General features: G+C 32.6%; 1 protein-coding gene across 1 annotated transcript in view; it reads left to right on the forward strand.

Moving 5' to 3' along the window:
* The first annotated feature begins 3,592 nt into the window (after positions 1-3,592).
* INPP5F (Phosphatidylinositide phosphatase SAC2) overlaps positions 3,593-27,578 on the forward strand; it is a 75,671-nt gene continuing 51,685 nt past the window's right edge. The window contains exons 1-3 of the mRNA XM_051213619.1: positions 3,593-5,609; positions 9,973-10,040; positions 12,057-12,180. Of these exons, the coding sequence (XP_051069611.1) occupies positions 10,002-10,040; positions 12,057-12,180 (163 nt within the window). The 5' untranslated portion in view covers positions 3,593-5,609; positions 9,973-10,001. The remainder of the gene's footprint in view (positions 5,610-9,972; positions 10,041-12,056; positions 12,181-27,578) is intronic.

Below are 27,578 nucleotides of genomic sequence, written 5' to 3' on the forward strand. Positions count from 1 at the left end.
TCTCAGAAGAAATTTATACAGCCGTTTTCCCTACCACCCTGACCATCAGTATCGTATAGAATTCTCCTCATATTTTATTTTAATAGCTCGGAGTGACTCTGTAATTAATCATTTCTAATATTCATCCGTTTATCACTGCGTAACGTTCGTTTAACAAGTTTCTAAGCCATTTATCAATTGTTATACAATGTGATAACAACCTATTGTAACTCATTTATTAAAACAAATTTAAAACGCTTTAACTGTTATATTCATCTTAATCTCTAATATATCTCAATAAATATTCATTATTGTGTTCATAAATAACTGTGAATTTATAATACTGTAAACTAACTTATTACCAAGAAATTAGTATCGATTATATTATCACTTTTAAAACGTATATACTTTTAATGTAGATTCATAATAACGAAATTATCGAGTAAAAAAATCTCTTCATTCAAGTTATTTTTTTCGTTTCGTAATATCTAAATTGGCATTTTTATCTTATTGTAACTGTTCGATGATTGGAAAAACTCATATTGACAAACTCCAAACACAATTGAAGAGTTAACGTTTTCTACTCATATCGATAGTTTATTGTTATTGACAATCTTTTGTTGCTTGTGAAAATGGATTGCCTTCACTGTTAGCCTGCACAGTTGATTAATTCTTATGGGTTATTGTTATTTTACTGATAAAATAGTAAATGAAAATTCTTCATCTTTGTACTTCTGCAAGAAATCTTTCGTATCTTGTAGTAAAGCAACAAACGTAAACAGCTACTCACGTTCGTTTTAAAGAAATTCTTTTGACCATGTGCACTATATATATATATATATATATATATATATATATATATATATATATATATATATATATATATATATATATAGAGAGAGAGAGAGAGAGAGAGAATTTGTGTGATAAATTGTAAGCATTGGAATGAAAGTCGATCGCTCATTAACTACTTACAAAATATGTGATTAGTAAAGGTATGGGTTGTGTAAAATATGTTTGAGAAGAACTGTAAGGTGATGAGGTACAAATAAATATAGTAGAAATTATGTGAATACAATAAAAATGGGAGTAATGTAATGTCAGAGTTATTTTGATTATAATAATATCATGTAAATGGAGTGTTTCATAAGAACAGATGAGGCAAAGATGAACATAAAAAGGGACTAACAGTGGAAAATGTATAATATGCAGCTGATATACACAACTTGATTAGGAATGATTTGGTTGTATTTTGGATACACATCAGTTTTCATCTAGTTAATCTCAATAACTTGCATTGTACAGTTGATAAGTAAACGTGACCCATTTACAGTCTAATGTGTAGATTACTTACCTATCTTCTCTAGAAATTGAATTGTATAAGTAAGCCGTGTTAACTGAGTATAGCCTATCATTCTGTATGTACTGTTATTTCCAGATTATTAACTGATTTAGTCAAATTATGGCTAGTGTAAAATTATTGCATTTAACTATCCAATAGTTCCTTATTTATCTTATCACTTTCGAAAATCTTTGATAACATGATTTTATGCTAGAGCATGGTGCTAAATATGAACTACATACAATCCATTCTTATGTAACAACTAATTGCCATTATCGTTGGATTGTTATGAATTCTTGTAATTATTTAAAGTATATCATATACCATTCACTTATTATCATGTAATTGCCATCATCTTTTGTTTGATTTCAAGGAGTTAATCAATATGCTTCAATCTGAAGATGAATCCTATTTCTATTTTTCCCCCGGTGGAGGTGATCTTACCAATTGGACCCAGCGTAAAACACACCCATCTTATTGGAATGGTGTACCTGTAAATACTGATGATCTTTTAACTGATAATACTACCAGTGAAGAACAATCATATTACTCTTCAAAACAATTTAAACCTGTTTGGCATCAACCTGTTTGGAGACGTGCTGATGAAAGATTCTTCTGGAATTTTTATTTAATATCCCAACCAATTATTGAAGCAGATCGTATGCTTACAACATGCGGTTTTCCAGCCTACGGTTCTAATTTCAAATCTTCTGAATCTCTAACTCAATTCAATAGTTTAGTAACTGATTTAGAAGGTCTGTTAATGCCTATTGTTCAAGGTTATGTACACTTTGAAGAGCTCATTTTAGACCGACTTCAAGGTCATCTCCAAGTGAATGTCATAAAGAAAACAAAAGAATTCACTGAAAAGCCAAACAGTGATCTACCTTTAATAGGTGTAGAATTTTTAAATAATTCCGTAAATACAAACTCAAATGAAGACCAAATAAATATAATTGGTTTAAACGATAAATCCACAATCGATGCTCGAGGAGGCAGAACAGCACACCACTTACAGCCATTCACTTATATTAATGATAATGTTGGTATCAGTGTTAAACAAGACGTAGAATTCGATTCATTAGTCTTCTCATCTATACCATCGTTTTCATCATCATCAACAACACCAACACCAGGCACGGAAAGAAAACAATCACCTTCAATAATAAAATTGTCACAATCGAATAGTTTGATAGATATTTCAAATGGCAAAATAAATAAATTAGTCGATATAACGACACTGACAAATGGCGGTAATTCCATAACAGAAAATACTGTTGAAACTGTTTGTCTTAATACCCGTAATATGGCAAGTTCAAATAATAATTTATTGTCGAAAAATAATCCATATGATAGTAATAATATAAATAAGAATTCTAGTCATAATCATCTAAAGCCAATGATCATTAGAGATATGGAACATGTTACAGTAATAATATTTTCACGTCGTAGCTGTTATCGAGCTGGTAAGTTATTTTTACGCTTTTTTTGGTTTTGTTATTCGTACTTGTTTAATGCATAGGAAATAAATCTTTGTATAATTAAAATTTGTTTAATATGTTTTGCGGTTCATGAAGAATATTTCATCTCACTTAAGACTAGTCATTTGAATGTGACAGCGTTCTGTTTTGCTCACATCTCAGTGAAAACAACAATGCAATCACATTCTGTGGATGTGTTTCAAACAAGTGAGTAAATACTGCTGAAATGTTAACAAATTTAACGTGATAAGTTAGATTAAATAACTAATGTAGAAGTATACTTCAACGGGAAAGCAGATGTTTGCAATGATAGGAGAACTTGTTTTTGCGAGAGAGTTCCTGTCTCAAGGAAATCTAATCATATGGGCGGATACTACAATTATATTTATAATCACCTGCTTTGGTTTGGGCACCCGGGCAGTATCACAGCCCTCACACAAACCAATTAGAACTACGACTGGAAAAGTTCCTCTTGCTTCAACGCTTTCTCAGACAAATCTTATTCACAATCGTATGATAGCATTCGTTTTTATTTCTTTTATACTACCCCACTTGTGTATTCCCCTTTATTTTCATTTTGCGTATTTTATTTTTCAACTTATACGAAAGCTCGCCTATGGTGGAATCCCTGTCGTATCTAAACGATCTCAAGTCACTGACTGATGGAAAGTTGAATGCTACCACCGAATACGAATACTAAACCAATCTTTCTGATACCACATATACCATTCAGACTGGCCTCCTTCAACGTTCACGGACTAATGCAGATCGGAAAACAAATAGGGTTGGTCACAACTTCAGAAAATCTCGATATCGATGTCTGTTGTCTATCGGAGACCCGTATTCAAAACTCTAGTGAAGTGCTACAGATTCGAGCTCGATCTATCGCTTCGAAAAGCATGTTTCACCTGCGTTTATCCGGGAACCCTATGACATCTGGTTTCGTTAGCGTTGGTGTTGCACTAGGCACTAGAGCTGAGGCAGCACTAATCCATTGGATCCCTATTAGCTGTCGGTTATGTGCTGTTAGATTAGAAATTTCCTTCAAAGTAAGAAGAAATCGGCGTGAGAAACGATGTCTTTTCGTCATCTCCGCCTATGCTCCGATAGATTGCAGCCCGGATGCTATCAAGTATGTGTGTTTTTCCACCAGTTAACAGTTCTTCTACAGAAGGTGCGTTCGACAGATATTGTAGTATTAGTACTAGTCGAGTCTCTAGGCACAGAAGAGAGTTGTTTAGGTGGCCGGTGGAAACTTGTTGGTCGCAGGTCAGATAACGGTGACCATCTCCTGCAACTGCGCGCAGACCACAACCTGTTTCTGGCTAGCAGCAACTACCGGCACAGTCATCGCTGATGTGCCACCTGGCGTCCTCCCTCTACATCTCAAACCTGGAATCAGATTGATCACATCGCGGATGGTACTGCCTTACTGTGCGACGATGCCAAAGTCATAGAATCCGCACTTAATCAGTTGGCAATTGGTGTTCGCAGGTATGGTAACTGCTTTCCACCTTCCAAGTGTAAAGTACTTTTACAAGACTGGCAGGACTCTGATCCTACACTCACACTGGGTAGTAAGCGGATAGTTGTCGAGAAGTTCGTGTATCTGGGTAGCTGCACAGGTGCTGGTGGTAGCGTGAGTGATGAAATCAATTCACTTATAATGTAAGCCAGAGCGGCTTATGCCAATCTGGGCCATTTTGGGCGCTGACACCCAGTGGCAACATGTCAGTAATGCGGATGTTCGGCGTCGTGTGTCCGGACATAGCAACGACAATTCAATTAGTGCTACTATCCTGAAACATCGACTTCAGTGGTTTGGATGTGTCGTCTCAGAGAATTTCACGTCGTGCATTATTTGCCGACAGAGTTCGGTTTGAAAAGCCAGAGAGGTGGTCAGTGTACGACATAGTGTCGTGGTATGGAAAAAAGCTGTACAGGACTGGCTTCTGTTGGTTTTTCACTACTCCCTGGTTGGGATCTTAGAGACGGTACAGCATAGAGAATGTAAAGTGCTTATAATAAAAGAAGAACAACAACGAACAGAAATTATTGTATGAGAGCGAAATAATAATAATAATAATAATAATAATAATGCGAGAAGCAGTTCAGTTGGGAAATATACAACCAGAAGGAATTCTTTCAGTCAAAGAGGTTACGTTCACCTTAATGAAGACAGTAAAAGAAAGTTATTGTAGGATCGCCACTGCCTTCTATACTGTGTCATATCTGATAACGTCTCAAGCCACTATGTTATACTGTCTCTAAGACCACAACCAGCGAGTCGTGAAGGACCGACAGAAGCCAGTCCTGTACAGCTTTCTTTCATATTGTGGTGTTTGCTACTTATGCTGACATATATAAGTAGCATGCAGCCGCAATCGAAAGTAGAATGCCTTGGAGAGGGAGATTGAATTGAAGGAAGCAGAAAGGAAATCGTAAATCAATAAAAATAACAACAGAATTAGAGGAATAATCGATTAGGCAAAGGAAAACGCAAAGTAGATGTGCACATGATGCATTTAATACATAATTTTGCGTTAAACAATAAATTAGTTTCGTTCACTACAATACCACGACACCATGTCATATCCCCATTTCTCCGCTTTTTCCAACCGGTCTCAGTGTCGGCATATAATGCACGACGTGGAATTCTCTGGGATGACATTCGTACTGAAGGCATGAGAACGGCCCCTGGTATGACTGCGAACGAAGACTGTGATATGATTGAAACTAGGATCCGATCTCAGAAATGTTATATAATTGGAAAGGAAACTTGATGTTGGCTTAATACAAGATAGGGAGTAAGTGCTGTTTGTTTTGCTTTTTATGTCTTACCTCAAATCCAATACCTTCATCTATAATAACATTTCACTCAGTTATATAAAAGACTAGATTCATTGATTACTAGTTAACGGAATTCTGCACTGCATTTAACAAGTACATAAATCTGACCTAATAAAAATATTGAAATTATATGCAAAATAATACGATAGTAAACACGGGTATCACACTCAGTTATTATCTATCCCCACCATTAGCGAGAAGCCTTGAGTCGATACGTGATGTTTCTGGATGATAAATATACCTACTGATGATTGAAATGTAGGTAAAATGATTTATTACTACTATTGGTATTGTTATTAATAGTAGTTTTAATAGCTCGTTTAATTTGATACCGACTTATTTATGTTTAAAGTACTACAAATGTTATCTACATTGCTGTCACTTTATGAAAAATTGCTAACAAATAAAAAATTCAAATAAACAGTCCCACTTTGATGATTATCAACCACTATTTTTATTAATTTGAATAAAACCAGAACAAACATGGATGCAGGATAATATGAATTCATTACATCTCGTGGTTTCTCATCAGCTACTTACAACCATATATATATATATATATATATATATATATAATGAAGGATTTACACAAGAAGCATCATCGTAAGAATGGATCTCTATGGGAAACCTAGACAAGATTCAAGAAAGGAGGAACAAGAAAATGGTAACTAACAACAATCGAACAAAAACAGAGGTCAAGGCACAAGCTGACTACACTGAAGCAAACAAGCAATTGAAAAGGAGCATTAGAGCCTACAAGCAGAAATACGTGGAAGAACGAGCAACGAGAGTGGAAAAGGCTGCAAGAGGAGGAAATATGAGACAGTTATATGATAAAACGAAGAAAGTAGCAGGGAAATGTAGTAAATCAGATAAACCGGTCAAGGACAAAGAAGGCAAGACAATCACTGAGATTCAAGAACAGATGGGTAGAATTCTTCGGAGAACTCTGGAATAGACCAGCTCGATTGAATTCACCGGACATCGAAGCAGCACACACAGACCTTCCTATGGATGTGACTCTACCAAAGATCGAAAAAATCAGAATGGCCGGTCATCAGACAAATTAACTGTGGGAAAGTAGCTGGACTTCACAATATACCAGCCGAAGCACAGAAGTCAGGCATAGAAGTAACTCCAAGTATGCTTAACCTTATATCCAAGACGATTTAGGAGGAGGAACAGGTGCTGATACCAAAGAAAGGCGATCTGGGCAAATGTAAGAACTACAGAGGCATCACACTACTGTCAGTACCACGAAAAGTTTTCAACAGAGTTCTATTGAACCGGGTGAAAGACACATTACACGCTCAACTTCTAGATCAACAGGCTGTATTCCGTAAGGATCGGTCGTGCGTAAACCTAATTGCGACACTACGGATTATCGTTAAATAATCAGTTGAATGGAATTCGTTGCTATGCATCAACTTCATTGATTATGAAAAGGCGTTTGACAGTGTAGATAGAAGAACATTATGGAAACTTCTTCGACACTACGGAGTTCCTGAGATGATCGTCTAGATTATACAGAACTCACACGACGGACTACAGTGCAATGTCGTGCATAGAGGACAGCTGATAGACGCATTTCAGACGATGAACGGATTCAGATAAGGCTTTATACTTTCCTCCTTCCTCTTTCTTCTGGTGATCGACTGGATTATGAAGACCTCGACATCTGAGAGAAAACACGGAATACAATGGACAGCTCAAAATGAATTAGACGATTTGGACTTCGCAGATGACCTAGCCCTCCTATCGCATACACACGAACAGATGCAGACAAACACAGCCAGTGTAGCAGCAGTCTCTGTATCAGTAGGCCTTAACATACACAAGGGGAAAACCAAGGTCCTCAAATTCAAAACGAAGAACAGCAATCCAATCACTTATGATGGTGAAACTCTGGAGAATGTAGAATCCTTCACATACCTGGGAAGCATCATCGATGAATAAGAAAGTTCATACACAGATGTAAAGGCGAGGATTGGCAAAGCAAAAGGCCACATTCCTTCAATTGAAGAACATATGGAACTCAAAACAACTTTCAACCAATATCAAAGTGAGAATCTCCAATACGAACGTCAAGGCAGTTCTACTGTACGGAGCTGAAACTTGGAGAACTACAACAACCACCATTAAGAAGCTACAAGTACTTATAAATAGCTGTCTAAGCAAGATACTCAACATCGATTGGCCGGATACCATCAGCAACAGCCTTTTGTGGGAGAGAACAAGCCACCTTCTAGCTGAGGAGGAAATTATGAAAAGACGATGGAAATGGATAGGACATACATTACGGAAATCACCAAACTGCATCACGCGGCAATCCTTGACCTAAAATCCTGAGAGGAAGCGGAAAAGCGAAATGCTGAAGAACACGCTACGTCGGGAATCGGAAGCAGATATGAAAAGGATGGATAACAACTGGAAAGGATTGCCCAGGACAGGGTTGTATGGAGAGTGCTGGTTGACGGCCTATGCTCCTCCCCGAGGGGTAACAGATGTAAGTAACTTGTCATTCCAGCTTTTTTCGTTCACCTATGTCAATTGTTTCACACTATATCTTTAATGTAAAATTCTATTACATATTTGGTTATTAGTAGCTGATGAGAAACCACGAAATATAATGAATTCATATTATTCTGTATCCATATTTGTTCTAGCTTTATTTAATTTCATAAATGGAACTAATTGGATGAAATATTTTTATGTACTGAATAAAATTACTTTATTGAACAACTGACCCATTTTTTTCTTTGTCTTTTACCACATAATACCTAATCTACAAAATATCTTATATCTGTCTTTTCTGATATATACATTTTTGTTTGCTTATTAAATTGATTAAATCTTTTAAACCAGTTTCATTCAACATTCCATTCACATTACTCATTAATTCAGTGCTTCCAGGTTTTCAATGGTGGTCTAGCTTCAACTGACTCATGATTTCAATCTGTGAAAATTTCTAAAAATCTCCACAAACCCCTTCTGATAATAATCATCTGCTCACTAGTGACTGACTTCAAGAGATACTCCTGGAGTTCTAGTGGGAAGCCGTTACCAGTGGAGTACAACCAGGTCTGTTGTGAGATATCAGCTCACTGAAGTCAATGATATATGGTGGCGCAACTTCGTGGATTGGTTGAAGTTAGACATTAACACCGTCGGATGCCGGTCAGCTTAGTAGTCTGATGGTTAAGTGCTCGCACGCGAAGCCAGTAGGTCGTGGGTTCGAATCCCACGTGGTTCGGGATCATGGATGCGCACTGCTGAGGAGTCCCATACTAGGACGAAACGGCCGTCCAGTGCTTCCAGGTTTTCCGTGGTGGTCTAGCTTCAACTGACTCATGATTTCAATCTGTGAAAATATACATTTTTGTTTGCTTATTTAATTGATTAAATCTTTTAAACCAGTTTCATTCAACATTCCATTCACATTACTCATTAATTCACTAATTTATAATGTAAATTTAATTGTCTGTATTATTTATCTTAGTTTGAATAAAATTAAACGCCATTCCATATCACAAACAATAAATAAACACATCAGATATTATTAGAAGGGGTTTTGTAGAGATTTTAGTAATTTCAATAGTTGAAATCATCATGAGCCAATTGAAGCTAGACCACCATGGATAACCTGGAAGCACTGAACTGCCGTTTTGTCCTATTATGGGACATCAAGAGACATTTCCTGGAGTTCTAGTGAGAAACCGTTACCAGTGGAGTTCAACCAGGTCTGTTGTGAGATATCAGCTCACTGAAGACAATGTTGTGCGATGGTGCAATTTCGTGGATTAGTTAGAGTTAGACATTAACACCGTTGGATGCCGGTCAGCTCAGTAGTCTAGTGGTTAAGTGCTCGCGCGCGAGACTGATATGTCCTGGGTTCGGATCTAGCGGCTGGCGTGATCGTGGATGTGCACTGCTGGGGAGTCCCATACTAGGACGAAACGACCGTCCAGTGCTTTCAGGTTTCACATGATGATCTAGCTTCAATCAACTCATGATTTTAACTATTGACATCAGATATTACTTCGTTTTTATGTAATAGTCAACAGTTTTTTAATAGTCTTATATAATGAATTATTGAAATGGAATTCATAAAACATTTTGTTTGATTAATTTTCAGAATTAAATGTGAATTAATTCATTGTTTTTGATTAATTCTTAATAGACTATTCACTTTCCATCCTTTATTATACATGAATCAAATCAATTAAGCTTCGTATGATATTTGGGTACATTTTATTTTCATTTATAGTGTAAAATAAAAGCTCTACTCTTACTTATTGCTTTTCTCTTTTGTTTTTCTAGGTACTCGTTATAGACGTCGTGGAATTGATATGAATGGTCATGTGGCTAATTATGTTGAAACAGAACAAGTAGGTTTTTCTGTATTTATTCTTCCTATGGTATTGCTTATAATTTTCTACATTGAGATAAGATGGTGGTTGGAGATAGTCAACAGGAAATCCTGAACCTAGGTTTCGTGTTACTTGGCACTCGTCAGCAAAGTGTACCTGTAATCTTGAGAGAACTGATGTTCCCTGATGGTTTCGGTCCCGTGTCACCAAATCGTACATAAATCTTAGTCCCACAGGAGGTCAGTCGCGGCCCGGACACCTCAGTGGTAACGTCTCTGACTATGAAGCTGGGTAACATGGGATCGAGCCAATCAGGAAGCATCAGTTCTCAAGATTACAGGTACACCTTGCTGACGAGTGCCAAGCAGCACGAAACCTAGGTCCAGGGTTTCCTGTCGACTACCTCCAACCAACACGCTGCAACTTGATTGATAGGATTCGATCTGCATTGAAAAGGACCTATCACACATGACATTGATCACCATCCAGTGACAAATCAATTGTAAATTATAATTTTCTGTAATGAAAGTTACCTTTGCATCTATCGTTTCAATTAGTTTTTCTTGAATAAAATTTAAACTATAAATCTCTTGGATGAAATAGTAAATCAATAAGTCTATTACTTTTTTTTCTGTTTCTTTTCGAAACTATCTACATTTGAAATAAGTTTGCAAAACAAAAATTCTACCTAACCAAATAAATCATTCAGTTAATTAATATTTCCTTTTATAATTTTGAATAATACAAACATGACAAGACTTTCATTATAAAATTGATTCATTTAATGTTCAACAACTTCGCATCAATTGTTTAAAATTACAAAGAACAATATTACGATGTATGCTACTTATGTTGACAGATATAAGTAGTATGTAGCACCAATCGGAAGGAGAATGCCTGTTAGCAGAAAATTGAATTGAAGAGAAGAGAAAGAGAAACAATTAGCAATGATAATAACAACAGATTTGAAAGAATCATGAAGCATGTACAAATGAATAAAGATGTGTAAATAATGTATTGAATGTATCGTTTTCATAACTTATAAGAGCATTCTATAGTTTCGTATTAAACAATAAATTGGTTTCGCTCACCTGAGTGTTCCTTCACTACAATATGACTAAGAATGTGTGTTTAAAATACTTTAGTTACTGACATTTAGAAGAAATGATTGAAATGTGTCAGCCAATCGTAAAGATAATAATCTGACATAAATTATAATATACAAACATTGTAATTTAGATTGAAGCTCATTTACATGTACAAAAGATCTTACCATGTAAAGCAAACAAGATCAAACCGTTATGTTAGTTATAATACAAATAATGATTATATAATAAGACTAGCTTGATCAATTCTATCCATCGGTTTACACTAAACAATAAAAAAAAACATTTGTACTTTTTTGATTATTGTACAATTGAAGTGTTAAATTTCTGTTTATTTGTTTCATATCTTTTGGTTTAACAGTTCAGACCCACATTTGTCATTCAACTATGTAGTTTTATTGTTTTACATGCTGTCGTTTTCTAAATGTAATATCATTTCTGAATTATTAATAATGGCTTTGTTCAATATTATATTTTTGTTACAATATAGAATTCTTAACACAGAGCATTTAAACAATTTTCCGTTCCGTATTTCTTGATAGATCCTGACAATGAATATTGAGTGGTCACCAGTTAGGAGTTAGCTGTTCAGGAATCAACATCTAGTGTTCATTCTTTTCAATGCATATTGCCAGCCCCCATGATATCTCTAATTATACTTTTTTATAACTTGTGCATCGAAAGGTCTTGAACTTTTCATAAACGCGCTTGAATAAGTCATGCGAATAATAGACATAATGATGTGTTAAAACAAACAGAAACGGATAATTTGTTGAAATATCTAGATGGCGGGAACAGGTAGCCTAAATAAATATTCAAACAGTCAACTTGGGATTTAATTAGTCATACAAAATTTCCATTTTTTGTTTAATTTCACACCTTAATAATAGTAGTAATTGTCATTATTATTTTTTAAAATTTCGTACAGATTTTGCATACAGACATTGGTCAATTTCCACATACAGTTGTATTTCTCCAATGTCGTGGATCTGTGCCACTTTACTGGAGTCAAACAAGCTTAGTGTACAATCCACCCATACTTTTAGAAAAATGTAAGTTCCCCTTTTCAGAATAACTTGTCTTCTTATTCTAATTAATATTTTATTATGTTTATGATTAGTAGAATTATTTCTAAGTTAACTTTTGATCAAATCCTCCCTAATTTCTGATGAAAACCACGAATTTTTACTCTAAGTCATTATACTAATGATAAGTAGCATGAATGTTTAAGCTAAATTTGTTCAATCCGAATGTTATTTTCACTTAAATAACACATTTGATTTTTTTCATCATGGAAAAATCTGCCATCATTTATGAATAACTTTCTTTTCAAATATATGCAAATGATGCTGACATAAAAACGATGATACACACTCAAAAGGATATTTATTTTTTTTTAGATGAATTGAAAGAAAAAATAGGATGGACCTCAAATTTTATAAACCAGCTAATTTCCTTTCTGTTCCATAGGATGATAATCTTCATCACAAACTGACAATAATTAATTAACAAATCATTAAAAACCAGTGTCGTATTTTAGATAGATGTTTCATTTTTATCTGGTGCTTCTCAGTTATGCAAAAGCATGAATCTTCAGCGACTTAATACGGAAAGGTTCAGCTTTTGCAGCAAAAAAAATTACAGCTATTAAATGGAATTTAACAGTCCACAATTTTTAGAATTCAGTTGATTGATGGTAATATCCTTTCGACATCCTATGCCATTCTTCTACAACAAAGGGCGAATTCCCACACTTATTAGTATGTGTCGTTTTGGTGATTACCCTTATTATTGCAGGGTGTTTTGGTTGTCCCTCTTTTTAATGGATATCATGTTACGGGTTGTCACTTTGTGTTCCCTTACTAATTTTTCGAACACAGTCTATGACTAGATCAGACAATTAGCATTAAATATAAGCTGGATTATTATTAACTATGAGAGTTTAAGCCAAGATTGGTAATAATACTAGTAATATTATTAATAAATAATAACAAAATTAACACATCCGAAGTAATAAAGAATGAAAATTGTAACTATAATGTCTGATTGGCTGATTCACTATTAAGAGGTTGATAGATCCTGCAATACACTTTTCTCATGCACGAGTGATTACCGTGCTCACATTGTGCTTCATTACATATGTAGTAGTTCATGTTCTAGGGAAAATTCACTGGTGATACCATGAACGTATTGTTAGGCTTATTTTAATTTCACTACTACTACGTTTCCATTAAATAAATTAATAGCAAATTTTTTTAAAATTCTCATCTCATTTGATTTTGACTATATTTGAACAAATAACTTGATTAACTTTCAATGATGTTGTACTCTCTGAGCTAAATGACGTTGTTGTGACTTTTTCATTGTCATTCTGGACATCTGCATGAGGTAGACACTGGAGATGTTACTTAGAACGGAAATTAAACCTCAGCAATCAGATTTATATACCATCGGGTATTACACAAGGTCTAACGCCCCCGGTTCGAATTGCAGTATCGGGGTTAGAAATGAGTGTATTACATCAAGACGGCTATCATGTCCTTCTAGGTTCTCATTGGTTGTTTAACTTGGTTTATAAATAAATAATAAATTTGTAATATCTTAATGGGTAGAAAAATGAGATTTTCTGACGTTTCGTGACTCAGTGTAAGCCACTTCTTCAGAGAATAAATAACCAAATTGAAATTAATCCAAGTTTAAATGATTGTTCCGTTGTACTATTTAAACTTGAGTTAATTTTAATTTGGTTATTTATTCTCTGAAGAAGTGGCTTACACTGAGTCACGAAACGTCAGAAAATCTAATTTTTCTACCCATTAAGATATTACAAATTTATTATTTTTATTTATAACAATCTACCCAATGCTCAATTTATTCGAAATTATCAAATCAAACCTTCGCAATGATACCTATTAACTTACTTTAGTTTGTGATCTCAATCAAATTTAACAATCCCTACAACCATCATACTGATAATCCATTTATCCCCGAAAACACAACACCATCAAAAGCATCCGTCTGAGCTACAAATTTTCTACATCATTGACTAACTTTCCAGATAGTTCTATTCTAATATGTTTGTCTCTACAAAAGTTTATACAATTTAATATTATATATATATATATTAGTGTTTATAACTAATTTCACTTGTCTATTGTTGTTTCCATATTGAATCACTTCTAAATGTCAATCAATTTATATTTGTAAACTATAAATGAATCATTAAGTAAATAAAAACAATTATACTCAATACTAAATAAATCAATTCAATTTATTATAATTTTCATTATTTTTTTAAATCTTCATTTCATTTTATTCCAACTCTTTCCCTTGTTCAACATTTCTAATCCACATTTTGTTTTTTATTGTTTGATTATTGAATAAATAACATAAATTAAGCAGAAACCTTATTTAAACTAATTGAAATTATCTATCTGTTTACCAGAAGAGATTATGTCTGACTATTTATAAAATTAATATTACTATTATTATTATGATCACTATTATTACTATTATTATTATCATTAGTTTTTACGGATGTTTTCATCAATTAACTTTTTTTTCAAACATCAAGTACTTTTGATACATAGTTTTGAAAGTTTTTTTTTATTTTAATTACCTGCTATCGAAATTGTTTTCTTTAAAATTAATTTACCAATTAATTTGATATATCAGAAGGGGTTTGTGGGAGATTTTAGAAATTTCACAGATTGAATTCATGAGTCAGTTGAAGCTAGACCACCATGGAAAACCTGGAAGCACTGAATGGCCGTTTCGTCCTAGTGTGGGACTCCCTAGCAGTGCGCATCCACGATCCCGCCAGCCGCGAGATTCGAACCCAGGACCTATTAGTCTCGCGACAAGCGGCGTCCAGTGCTTCCAGGTTTTCCATGGTGGTCTAGCTTCAACTGACTCATGATTTCAATCTGTGTAATTTAATGTAGTTGAATAAAAAAAAGAAGAGAGTTCAGCGAAGAAAATTTTCCATTCGACGAAATCATTTATTTCAACTTTACATTCTTCTATTCTTATCTAATCCCCTAATTATTACGTAACTTCATTTGATAATTAGAGTCTTGAATCACTTTATGATGCAATCTTTTCTATCTTTATATACTTATCATACAACTATAAATACGAATGTATAGGTTAAGTAAATCATTTCATCGAAAAGAAAATTTGCCTCACTTAATTCTATTTTTGTTCAATGACATAATGGGTTATTTTAATTTGATGTGACTTTACTATTATTATTGTTGGTCCGACTTTTTTGCTTTGATACTGTATATCTCGTTTTTCACTGTGCTGATTTATAGTCGATGCCTCTCTGCACCAGTTAGTTTTTTGTGTAGCTTAATTTATCTATATGATATGGCAGTCAACTTGTAAGCAAAGTCATTGTGTCTGATTATTGAGATTCAGTATGTTCTACTATGTTACGGATTCAGGAACATACACACATATACTTGTAAAGAACATTTGTATATGAAGATTAAGAGGTCAACTAGACAGGTTAAAGGTAAGCCATAACAAAGAAAAAATAATAATAATTCAGAGGCGACACAAATAGTCTCATGTTGAAACATGGACTTAAATTAACTATCAACCGGACATTTCATGCAGCCCAACTTGTGATTATCGAAAAGACAAGGTCTATGTTTCAACAAAAGCCAAAAGAGCACGAAAGCGACTGTGTCACATCCCATTGTGTCTATGAATTTACATTTATGTGCGGAAACACGTACATAGCGAGGAACAATCGTGATTTGCAATTAAGGGTGGGTGAACACATACCAAAATGGTTGCAGAAACAAATGAATTCCAATGGTCAATCAAGATCACAGGATAGACAGACATCGTCCTCCATTGTGAAATATTTGATTGAGACTGATGATAAGGTTGACATCAAGTCAGCATTTGTAGTGTTATACAAAGGCCTTCAAGGACATATACTAAGGTTTATTGAAGCCTTGGAAATTGAAACCACCTTTATGTGTTCAAAAACAGTTTATCCTTACACTTAACCTACCCTGGTAATACTGATTTATTATCCAGAGTGTTAATCACATTTGTTTTTGTGTACTTTAATATTATTATTTTTTCTTTGTTACGGCTTACCTTTAACCTGTCTAGTTGACCTTTTAATTTTCATATATAAATGTTCTTAGATTTGCACAATTATATCACATAATTCAGATAAACTTCGTCTTCTCATTGCATTGTCGTAAAACGTAATAATGATTCATCGTGTAAACATACAATTGTTTTTCTCTAATTGTTGTATGAAAAATATTAGTCCTCTTTCTGAAAAAAATATGTGACAACCACAATGTCATAAGTACTTCAGAATGATAAATGTCAGATTTCGACTTAAGAACCTACATTAAACAGTTTATTTGTGAGGATTGGCACAGTTTGGTGTTATTATTATTATATTTTTTTATGAAAAGTAGTTCTACCTAATTATTGATACTTTTTTTATAATCTAATGTGCATTACATAATCAATGATACATCTATATTTCTTCGTTGTTTATATACTGATTCAACTGTTTACTGTTTAGATGTTTATCAAATATTGACAGATAAGTATTTCACAGATAGAAATCATGAGTCAGTTGAAGCTAGACAACCATGGGAAACCTGGAAGCATTGAACGGCCGTTTCGTCCTAGTATAGGACTCCTCAGCAGTGCGCATCCATGATCCCGCACCACGTGGGATTCGAACCCACGACCTACTGGCTTCGCGTGCGAGCACTTAACCATCAGACTACTAAGCTGACCGGCATCCGACGGTGTTAATGTCTAACTTCAACCAATCCACGAAGTTGCGCCACCATATATCATTGACTTCAGTGAGCTGATATCTCACAACAGACCTGGTTGAACTGCTGAAGAGTCCCATACTAGGACGAAACGGCAGTTCAGTGCTTCCAGGTTATCCATGGTGGTCTAGCTTCAACTGACTCATGATTTCTATCTGTGAAATTTCTAAAACTCTCCACAAACCCCTTCTGATAAGATAAGTATTTGACATAAAGATAATTAATCTATGAAATTTTATCACGAACTCAGAATAATGTTAATAATGTTTCCTTTTGATATAGTCAACCCGTATTTTATCATTATTTTTAGTAGAAATAAATATATATTAAGTAAATTCAATGTAAAACAACTATTACTAAGAATCGCTGTTAATAATCATCTTAATTTATATCTATTCATCTGTTAATATGATAGAGTTGTTTCACAGTATCGGTTAGAAATTTACTAACTAGGACATATATTTACATAGAATGCTTAATTTTTAAACTTAATCAAGCACATCTCACTTGCATCTATCTACCTGTCTATTTATATTATATTTGAGAAACTTGTTGACATCTTATGGAGATAAGTGCCGGTGAATTTGTAGCGTTTCGGTTTCTCAGTGTTCAATATATGTGCTATATCAAGCGATTTTGAGCATTTTGTTATTTCATCAATTGAATGGATGAGTGCTTCATATTAACATAATTTCCGCTGAATATTTTATTTAAAACTCTAATAATTACTTTATTTATCTTTTTTGATCTAGCAAGTTGAAATGCTTTACAGTGGTCTAATCATAAAAGACATATGTAGATATTTTATGTGAAAATTATATTTGAAATAATCTAAGCAATTTAAATTTAAATAATTCCAACGTTTCGTTCAGCTAACTTGTCTGGACGTCTTCAGGGTAATAATCAAAATCAAAATCGTCAAAGAAATATGTAGCATTGTAACAATGAAATTAAATCAAATCTATACTGTGTTAATTCAATCATATTTAGATGTTGATTTTAGTAAATAAGATCAAATATAAATGACTTTTTCAAATAAAGAGAACAGTTTTATCATCAGTCGTCAAAACAATGGCAGATTAGAAAGTTCGAAAAAATGTTGAAACATGTATCAAACAACAAAGTTCAACAGACTAAAGATAAATCAAACACAGTGGATATTAGCAAAATGATCGTCAATTGATCTGACAGAATTCTCAGTTCCCACGAAATTTCATTGTTTAAAAAGGGTCTCAATTTCAATATAAATAGACCACAATATTATTATTATGTAATAAAGTAGCCATTATTTTATTCCCCGATTCATACGCAGTTTCACTAGGAAGTACATTCAAAGCTGGTTCTATTGTTGATATAATATTCAAAGGCGATAATTGTGTTGTACTTATATTGAAATTGAGACCCTTTTTAAACAATGAAATTTCGTGGGAACTGAGAATTCTGTCAGATCAATTGACGATCATTTTGCTAATATCCACTGTGTTTGATTTATCTTTAGTCTGTTGAACTTTGTTGTTTGATACATGTTTCAACATTTTTTCGAACTTTCTAATCTGCCATTGTTTTGACGACTGATGATAAAACTGTTCTCTTTATTTGAAAAAGTCATTTATATTTGATCTTATTTACTAAAATCAACATCTAAATATGATTGAATTAACACAGTATAGATTTGATTTAATTTCATTGTTACAATGCTATATATTTCTTTGACGATTTTGATTTTGATTATTACCCTGAAGACGTCCAGACAAGTTAGCTGAACGAAACGTTGGAATTATTTAAATTTAAATTGCTTAGATTATTTCAAATATAATTTTCACATAAAATGTCTTCTCTATACTCGGTGCCCAATTTCTGTCAAACTGTTCGTTCTAATCTTGACGAATACTGGTATAAACATATGTAGATAGTTGTGAACAATCGAAATGATGCCTCCATGGAAAGTCATGCTTTTATATGTCACATTGATTTACGGAATGAATTGAAAAATCCTCGATTATATTAAATAAAATGCAATTGTATTCAATAGTGAAATAACGATTGTCCATATTACATCATCTAGTATATTCCGTTATGATAATGTTTTCTTTTTGTTTCTTGTTTTACAGTTTTGCGATGTTTAATTCGATTTTTTTTAGTCGAAATAATCTATGTTGTGATCGTTTGTCGCTATTTTTGTCTTTTTTCAAAATACTCACTACTTCTTTCCCTTTCTCCATCTCCTTACTTTTGTCTATCTAACTAACTAGCTGATAGTTACTTGTATATATTTTTTTCGAGAAGAGAATGTACTTCTCACGAATTGTTTATCAGCTATGTTGAAATTTTAAGTGTATATAGACATAGATGTACATAACATATTGGAAATTTACTATAATCTACATAAATAGTCTTGTTCATTGAACACTATTAATGTTGGGTTTGACTTATTTTCTGGTTATGAAGTTTTTAGAGAAAAAAAAAGTGCCAAGTGAATTAGTTTGATTAGCTATGCAATGTTGCGATGTTAAAATCTTTCTTTCCTACTCTCTATTGCATTCAGAATTTTGATTAGAATCATGTTTTTTTTAGTATAGGCGATATATATATATATATAAAGTGTATTCGTCGATCATTTTAGATAAGTATGTATGCAGGAAATGTACAAAACTCTATGAGAAAACAACCTTGCTGAGTACATTTTCATTCCCATTGACTGACTATTTATTGACATAATTAGCTCATTGAATATTTATGTATGTTGGAAGAGTGTTTTTGTTTTTTTTTCTACCTGAAACGATTAAGTTTCACTGCTTTTCTCGTTGACATTATTATTATCGACAAAATCCCTAGTCTAATTATAAATACATTTTTTTTCCTGTAAATTGTCTCAAATTCTTTTAGTGTAGGATCTATGACAGGTTTCCAAAGTGTTTTATTTCGCTTTTTTTTTCAATGTTTTGTTTTCTATTGAGATAGAAAAAAATTTACACAAGCATAAAATATTGTATTTTCTGTGAAATATAATACTGATTGAAAATTAAAACTCATTAATAAATGAATTCAGATTGGTGACTTAATTGAAGCAATCTGATTTTTTGAAATAGTGTTATTTTTTCAACTGATCCAAATTGAACGAATTCACACACTGTTTTATGTGAATTTCTCCAATGACAGATTATTGAATAGTAATCAATGTGATATTGTCAAATTGTTATCACTAATCCAATTCAATCGGTCATTTTGGCCACTAGGTTATATGCCATAAGATTCTGGAGCTTTGTAGGCGATTAATGATATCATTCTAACACTGGCTAGTGTGAGTTTAAATCTTTGAATGGGAAAGGAAGGTGAAGTAACACCAATTCTTTTGAGTATAGATATGGATTACTAATGAATGCTAACTAGAAAGAAATCAAAACTTTATTACTTTCTGTTGGTTATTTCCAGACATTTCTCTTCTTCACAACGTGGTGTATAAATATTCTTCTAAAAATTGATTTTTTTTTCCACGTCTCATAATGAAGATAAGTGAACAGAATGCTTAAATTAAAGTTAAAAGTAATATAATGCGAAAATAATAAAAAAATCTAAATGGTTAACTTTTACTAAACAAAGAAAAGGAAACCAGCGTAAAGATCTTATTATTTTTTGATTGGAATCATGAGTCAATTGAAGCTAGAGCACCATGGAAAACCTGGAAGCACTGGACGGTCGTTTCGTCCTAGTATGGGACTCCTCAGCAGCGCGCATCCACGATCCTGCACCCCGCGAGATTCGAACCCAAGACTTATCAGTCTCGCGCCCGAGCACTTTACCACTAGACTACTGAGCTGACCGGCATCCAATGATGTTAATGTCTAACCTCAACCAGTCCACGAAATTGCACGACCATCTTCCATTTTATTATTTGTCATTTATTAATTTCCATGAAACACAAGTGAAATATCCTCAATTTATTCAGCCACTAAAAATGTCTTATTCTGTTTGTTTTATTCAGATTTTATTTTTTTTATTTTTTTTTGTTTTTCAACTGTTAAATAGAGGTAAAACAAAAAAAAAATAACTTGCAGTGCATTTCATCTCATGTAATAAAAATCTTTGGAACAGTTTATATGCACTCGCGTATTTCTAATTGATTTCTTTACTGCTATACATACACAGTTTAGTGCTTGTTTTTATTGTTACTATGATTGCTGAAATTCATTTATATATATTTTTTGACAGTTTTGGATTAAAATAAATAAGAATAATAGATTGTTGTCAATTTTTATATTGAGCTAAATGTATTTGAACGAAAGTTATTTTCAATGTCATTTGGGTTAATAAAAAAAGGAGGGTGGATAGGAAAGATTTTAACTGTGAAACCATTGAATCTTATGCAAAATAATTGATTTATTCAATATTATTTTATTTGTAAACAATTAAGAAAAAAGATTAGAAAAAAAGCAAAATGATAAAGAGATTACACTTAGATACAAAAAGTGAATGAATATGTACTGAATGAAAGTGTATTGATATTGGATCACAATAGTGAATCTATGTTGGTTATCCTATAAAACATGAAGTGTTTAGTGACTAATTATTAATGTTTCTTAAATTTAAAATATACTACTTACCTTCTTATACTATTCAGACTAAATTTCATGTTTTGATAACATATTATGATCTGGTTATCGTGATTACATCTTCTCTAATTAAATTCTGTATCATGTAACATCTCACATTTGTGTAACAAACGCCAAAATTGCTTAAGTTTATATTAGTTCGCTTTCTCGCTGACTGATTTTAAATTCTGGTTTGAAACTCAGTATCATTTGGATGATCCAAATCATTACAAAATAAATTAAAAGTCGTAACGGTTGCATAAGTAAGTGGTTGTCTAGACCCTATAGCCAAGTGAATAACGTGTTGGTGTTTGCGGTGAAAGGTAACGGGCTCGAATCCCTCAGTGTAAATAAAATTTTTGAGCCAGGTATATCCATCTGACAAGTTTATTGACAAAACAGTACACAGTTGAGTCATCAACAAGATTTGGACATTTGAAAATACTGTTATTAGTTTTTTGATATTTTTAATGACATTTTGGTGTCCAGTATTATGTCAAGCCCACATGGGTTATTCTAGCATTCGGACAGACTAGCTTGTTCATTCTTCTTGAGTCAAATTTGACTACCGATTATTCGCTAATTAACCTTGACTTTTTATTTAAGTGTATGTGTATTACTTTCCCTATTCATCACATTTCTGTAGCTTATTTTTGTCTGGTTATAGATATCGAATCACGCTCTAGCAAATCGAGTTGGCTCAATCGGATTCCCCATTTCTCTTCACTTTCCTGCTTTTTATTCTGAATGTCTGTCTGGATAAACGAGTGCTTGAAATACCTTCATCCAACACAACTTGTATTTGACTTCTTATTACTGTCTTCACATGGTTAGTCTAGGTGTAATATACGAAATGAAAAGGAAAATTTATGTTCATAGAATATTTATACGTCTATCGAAATTCTAGTCAGATCAACGGTTTACAAAAAATAACAATTTTCTATCTTACTAGTGTTCTACCATGCTTAATATATATCTAATTGTACAGCTTTAATAAATAATATTGTTGAAAAAAAATTAATGAAAATTTTCTAGACTATCTGGAATCTAAGGAAATTTTAGTATGATTATTTTGTTTGTGTTATGTTTTCTGATCTAAATCTGTTAACCATTTAACTATTTCAATATGTATCATATTCTAAGTATCTTATCCAATATAATAACAAAATTCTTACAATTAAATATTTTTGTTGAGAAAATATCACACCGAGAAAAGTATCTATCTGAGCTGTAAATTCTCATCCCCAACCCAATATTATGCTTAACACGATTTGATGTTACATTGAAAAGCTGATGAAAACTAGGAAGCAATGGACAGTTGTTATATTGTAGCTTAAGATTCATCAACACCAGTCTATGATTCAAAGGTTGATGTTACTTTACGCTGCCAGTCGCCTCTATCAAATTATACAAAATTTCTGCAATCCTGTTCAACATGAAGATAGGACCTGTATATAAATACGAAAGTCATAAGGCTACCATGATATAAATTTCTAGATTAATTTACAAACAGGGATTATGGAATAATTTATCATATGATTTTATATCTTGAAGATTGATTTCGAAAGTTCCAATAAGTTGTCAGTTCAATTGCGCCAGAAATGAAACAGTTATCTGCCGATGACAGAAAGATTACCTTGTATCACGAACTGACTAGATTTAGAAATATGAATCGTTCCTGTAATCCAACCTAGTTGTTTAAAGTCTAAGTTGTGATCTCAAGGAGAACACTAGTAAAACTATTTTTAAAATAAAACATGAGCAATAACTACTGTTCTCCAGTATTTCACCAGCCAGTTCTTTAACTAGAAATCATCAGTCTGTAGCTAAAATTCCCGTCGATATCAACAGAATCAATCTCAATCTTAACAAACCTATAGGCGGACCATTTTTACTTGGAAGTTGTTCCAATAAGAGATTGAAATATCATTTTTGTTCGGTCTTATTATTATGCAAAATATGCTTTTTGTTAAAAATATGTTCATAAACATAGACTGATATTAATCTCCTTTAAAAAAACTCCTTTCTCTAAAGAAATGTTATAAATAAATGTCTATTACCTATATATTCTGTTATACACATATATCCGTGATTGAAATGATTAGACAATATGTATATCATTTTACTGATACTTCTCTTAACAACACAATAGATAAGAATTGATACTTTGTATGTATATGCTTGTGTAATAATACTTTCTCTGTGTGGTAATACATCAATTTATTTGCATGTAGATTAAAAGAAAATATCTTATTCGCTTTTTTCTTTTTAAACTGTATCTTCTTACGTTGCTTTTTTTCTTCCACCTATCTTTGTATATTTTTCCTATACATTTCTCACTGTGTTTCTTTCCTTCCAAAAAAATAATCCCCCCCCCTAGAAATCTTTATCACTCAATACGAAAAAGCATAGAAAGATAGATGAGCTTAATTTAATCCATCACAAAAAAAAATGTAATGTAAAATACATTTTAAAAAATGTGTGTGTACATTTTAATAACCAACAGCTGAGTAATATTCACATGCAATTTTATAAGTGCTACTTTTTTGCCATTATTATTTCTATTATCACAAAAAAAACAAGAAAACATAACCAATCTAATGTCAATTACATAATAAAAACCAAGATTATTTATAGTAAGTATATGTACATTTATAGTTGTGTAGTGTATAGTAATTAAATTGAATCTAATATGGTGTTGTTCTCATTGAACTTGCATTACTATTCTGGTCAACATTATTTGGTATCTAATTTAAATGAAAATAAGCCTTCTTTGCAATTACTTTGTAATTAATATGTTTTGTCAAAAAATTCCCCACTGTTATGGATAATTCTGAATTATGTCTTCTCATTAGAAATTTAGGAGATCCATCTTGAAGGTGGTCACTAGTGAGTAAACAATTATTATCAGAATGGGAATTTGTGAAGATTGATGTATGTTTGAAGTCGTTTTCATTAGATGATCTAAGCTAGATCGCCACTGAATAGATTGAAGTTAGACATTAACACTGTTGGATGCCGGCTCAGTGTTCTAGAGGTTAAGCGTTTGTGCGCGACACTGAAGGTCTTAGGTTTGAGTCCCACTTGTGGGCTCATGGGTGCCCACCACCAAGGAGTTCTGTACTAGGATGAAACGGCCGTCCAGTGCTTCCAGGTTCTCAATGGTGGTTTAGCTTAGATCAACTCATTCATTCAACTTTAAACATACTTCAATCTTCACAAATCCCCATTCTGATCATTCTCACTTACACATTATTGATGACGGCTGATTGAGGCTATTTGAAGTTTTATCTGAAAGATTGAATATATTCACCATAAATTGTTCTTTTATTAGGCAAGGGATGATGGTTTAACCTTAGATCTAGTCATTCAATAATTATGCCGTTACTTAATTTTGTGTCTCTAATTTTCTATTTAAATTTCTATCTAAGAAAGACTTTCCAGTATGTTAATTTGTTTGTTTCACTTTCAAGAGCATTCTAGACGTGCATATACTCGATAACTTGTTTTCTTCAATAAACCTGAACAAAATTACTCTCCTAAACTAACCGATACAAGATAGATGACGTCTTCTGTATGTTCATTGTTCAAGGGCTTAAAACAAAAAATGATAGAATAAACATTAAGATTATAGATACGCCTACTGATGACTGCTCATTAGCACAAAACTACGTTCAGGGCATCCCGCTGATTACTTCTACCCAACTAACATTAAGATAAAGTCCACGCCATATAGAAATACATAGACTAGGGGTCATATTGCAATTTAAATGGTAGAACTCAGTCAACACTGAATAATAGGATCAATATTATACGAATTACAAACCAGTGATTGTTCAATGTATATGTCTTATTCATTACTCTATCTTCATTTATCTGCATTGATTGATATTGAATCGAAATTATTATGCATAAAAACCTATAAATATTCTTCAGCAATTCCTCAGTTTATTTATCAGCTCCAAATATATTTATTTACAGCTGACACTCATTTCTTTAATAGTACAAGATGTCGGTGATAGATACTATTGTATCAGTACATATATCTACACGTTCAAATATGTGTATATGTCTGAGTCTTTATGTTGATGCACGCTATTCGGACAAAAACAAATTAATCATTATTTGATTTAAATTTTCAATGGTAGTTGTGCAATCAGTCAATTATCGAAGAATAAATGAAAGTAAACAGAAAAAACAATGAATTCATTTAATTGCTGCCATACCAATTCACTTTTTCGTTGAAACGAATAATAAAAAAACAAGAACACATATACAAAAAATAGAATAATTAATTAACCGAAAATAAATTAGGTCCTGTTTTTTTTGTTTTCGAATCAGATTTTCAACTAAAAACAACTTGTTCACATAATCATCATTGAGTTATTATCATCAATATTATTGTAGAAATTCTTGTAAATGATAAACAAATTTTTATTTGTAATGATCTTGTTCAATCAGTTATATGGTGATTGGTTGATGAATTCAGCCTCATGCTAGAAAGTCAACAATGAAGAATTGGAAGTTCCGTCATTGTACAATGTTGGCTCATTCACAAAATGTGAAATAAGAATATCTATCTCAGTGTAAGGCTATATATAAGTAGCAAATTCAGAAGAAACGAATGAGAGTAATAAACAAAAAGAATTAAATGGCACTGAATTGAAGAAATCTTTAAATCCTAAACCATGTAATGGGGTATAGACTTCTTAGTTGTACTTCAGAAAATGATCGTACTCCGTATTTTCAGACATTATTTAGTGCAAATAGATTATTTCTTTACTTTTCATTTTTTAAAAAGTGTGAATTGTGAAAACATCGGTCAATGTTTATGGTTGAGTATACGACTGATATACATGTAATTTTAAACACTTTGAAAATGTTTCATCAATCCACTCTTTTAGCTACTTTACGACGTATATATTAATACTATGTCGTGATGATTTCATTAAATTCTCTAATCGGTGAACTAAATATTGAATTATTAAATCTCAGAACTAATTCATATCGATTACACAATTTTAGATCAGATTCATTTATTGTTTGCACAAGTTTTTGATAATTAATTTGACTATGAAACATAGTGAACCTTTCATTTAATGATGTCCCCTATAAACAAAGATCATGATCTTCATAACAACATACATTTTATTAATTTTCTTTTATACATATGATATATCTATGTTTTATTTTCAATAATGGTTTTGAAGCTTTGAAAATATCTTCAAGCTAATACTTTTTGGATAACATTCGAGATTTCCTTTAATTTCCTCTATCCAATAAATTGTCTTATAAAATGAAGAATAAATATGCATTAATTGTTTGAGCTTATCATTTCATTTAGAGTTCAGATTATTTACTGAAACATTTTGCCTGAAAAAAAAAACAAATTTTCGGTTATGTTAGCATGAATTTTCTGATGTGAATAGATGTATTTTTTTTCTTTAAGACAATAACAGCTTTATCTTACTTTCATTCATTTGTTTGTAGATATATAATCACTAAAACGTGTACACCCTTTCATTTAATGTACTAGAATTATCGGTTATTAGGTTTGATATGTTTTGTGAAGAATGGTTTAATTTTTAGGGGTTTTATTTATAGTATTACTGGAAAATAGGGGTGACTGGACAACTGTATCATTTTAGTATTGAATCCCTTACTGGTGGATATTTGCTAGGGTTCTAACCGAAGACTTTCATGTCTCACGGGGAGCCCTCAGACCATCGGATTCGTATTCAATGCATTACAGTTTCAGCCCTAATCAATTCATCCTATCACATGATGTTCAGTGTTAGCCGTGATTCATCACTTCCAAGGATCTCCATTGTAGAAAAAAAAGCAATTATTTTATGCTCCTCGGTTTTCTATGGTACCATGAATGTTGCTAATTAGCAACGACTAACATTTGCAAACTATCATTACATAAATGTATAGGAATTACATTGATCGTTGAATTGCTGGACATATAAATTTCAAACGAAACTGGTTTGCTTGATTTCTCGTTGTTTCCAAATACAACCAATAAAATAGTTA

This window comes from Schistosoma haematobium, chromosome 3 (assembly GCF_000699445.3).
Source record: "Schistosoma haematobium chromosome 3, whole genome shotgun sequence".
In the NCBI taxonomy this organism is placed as follows: domain Eukaryota; kingdom Metazoa; phylum Platyhelminthes; class Trematoda; order Strigeidida; family Schistosomatidae; genus Schistosoma; species Schistosoma haematobium.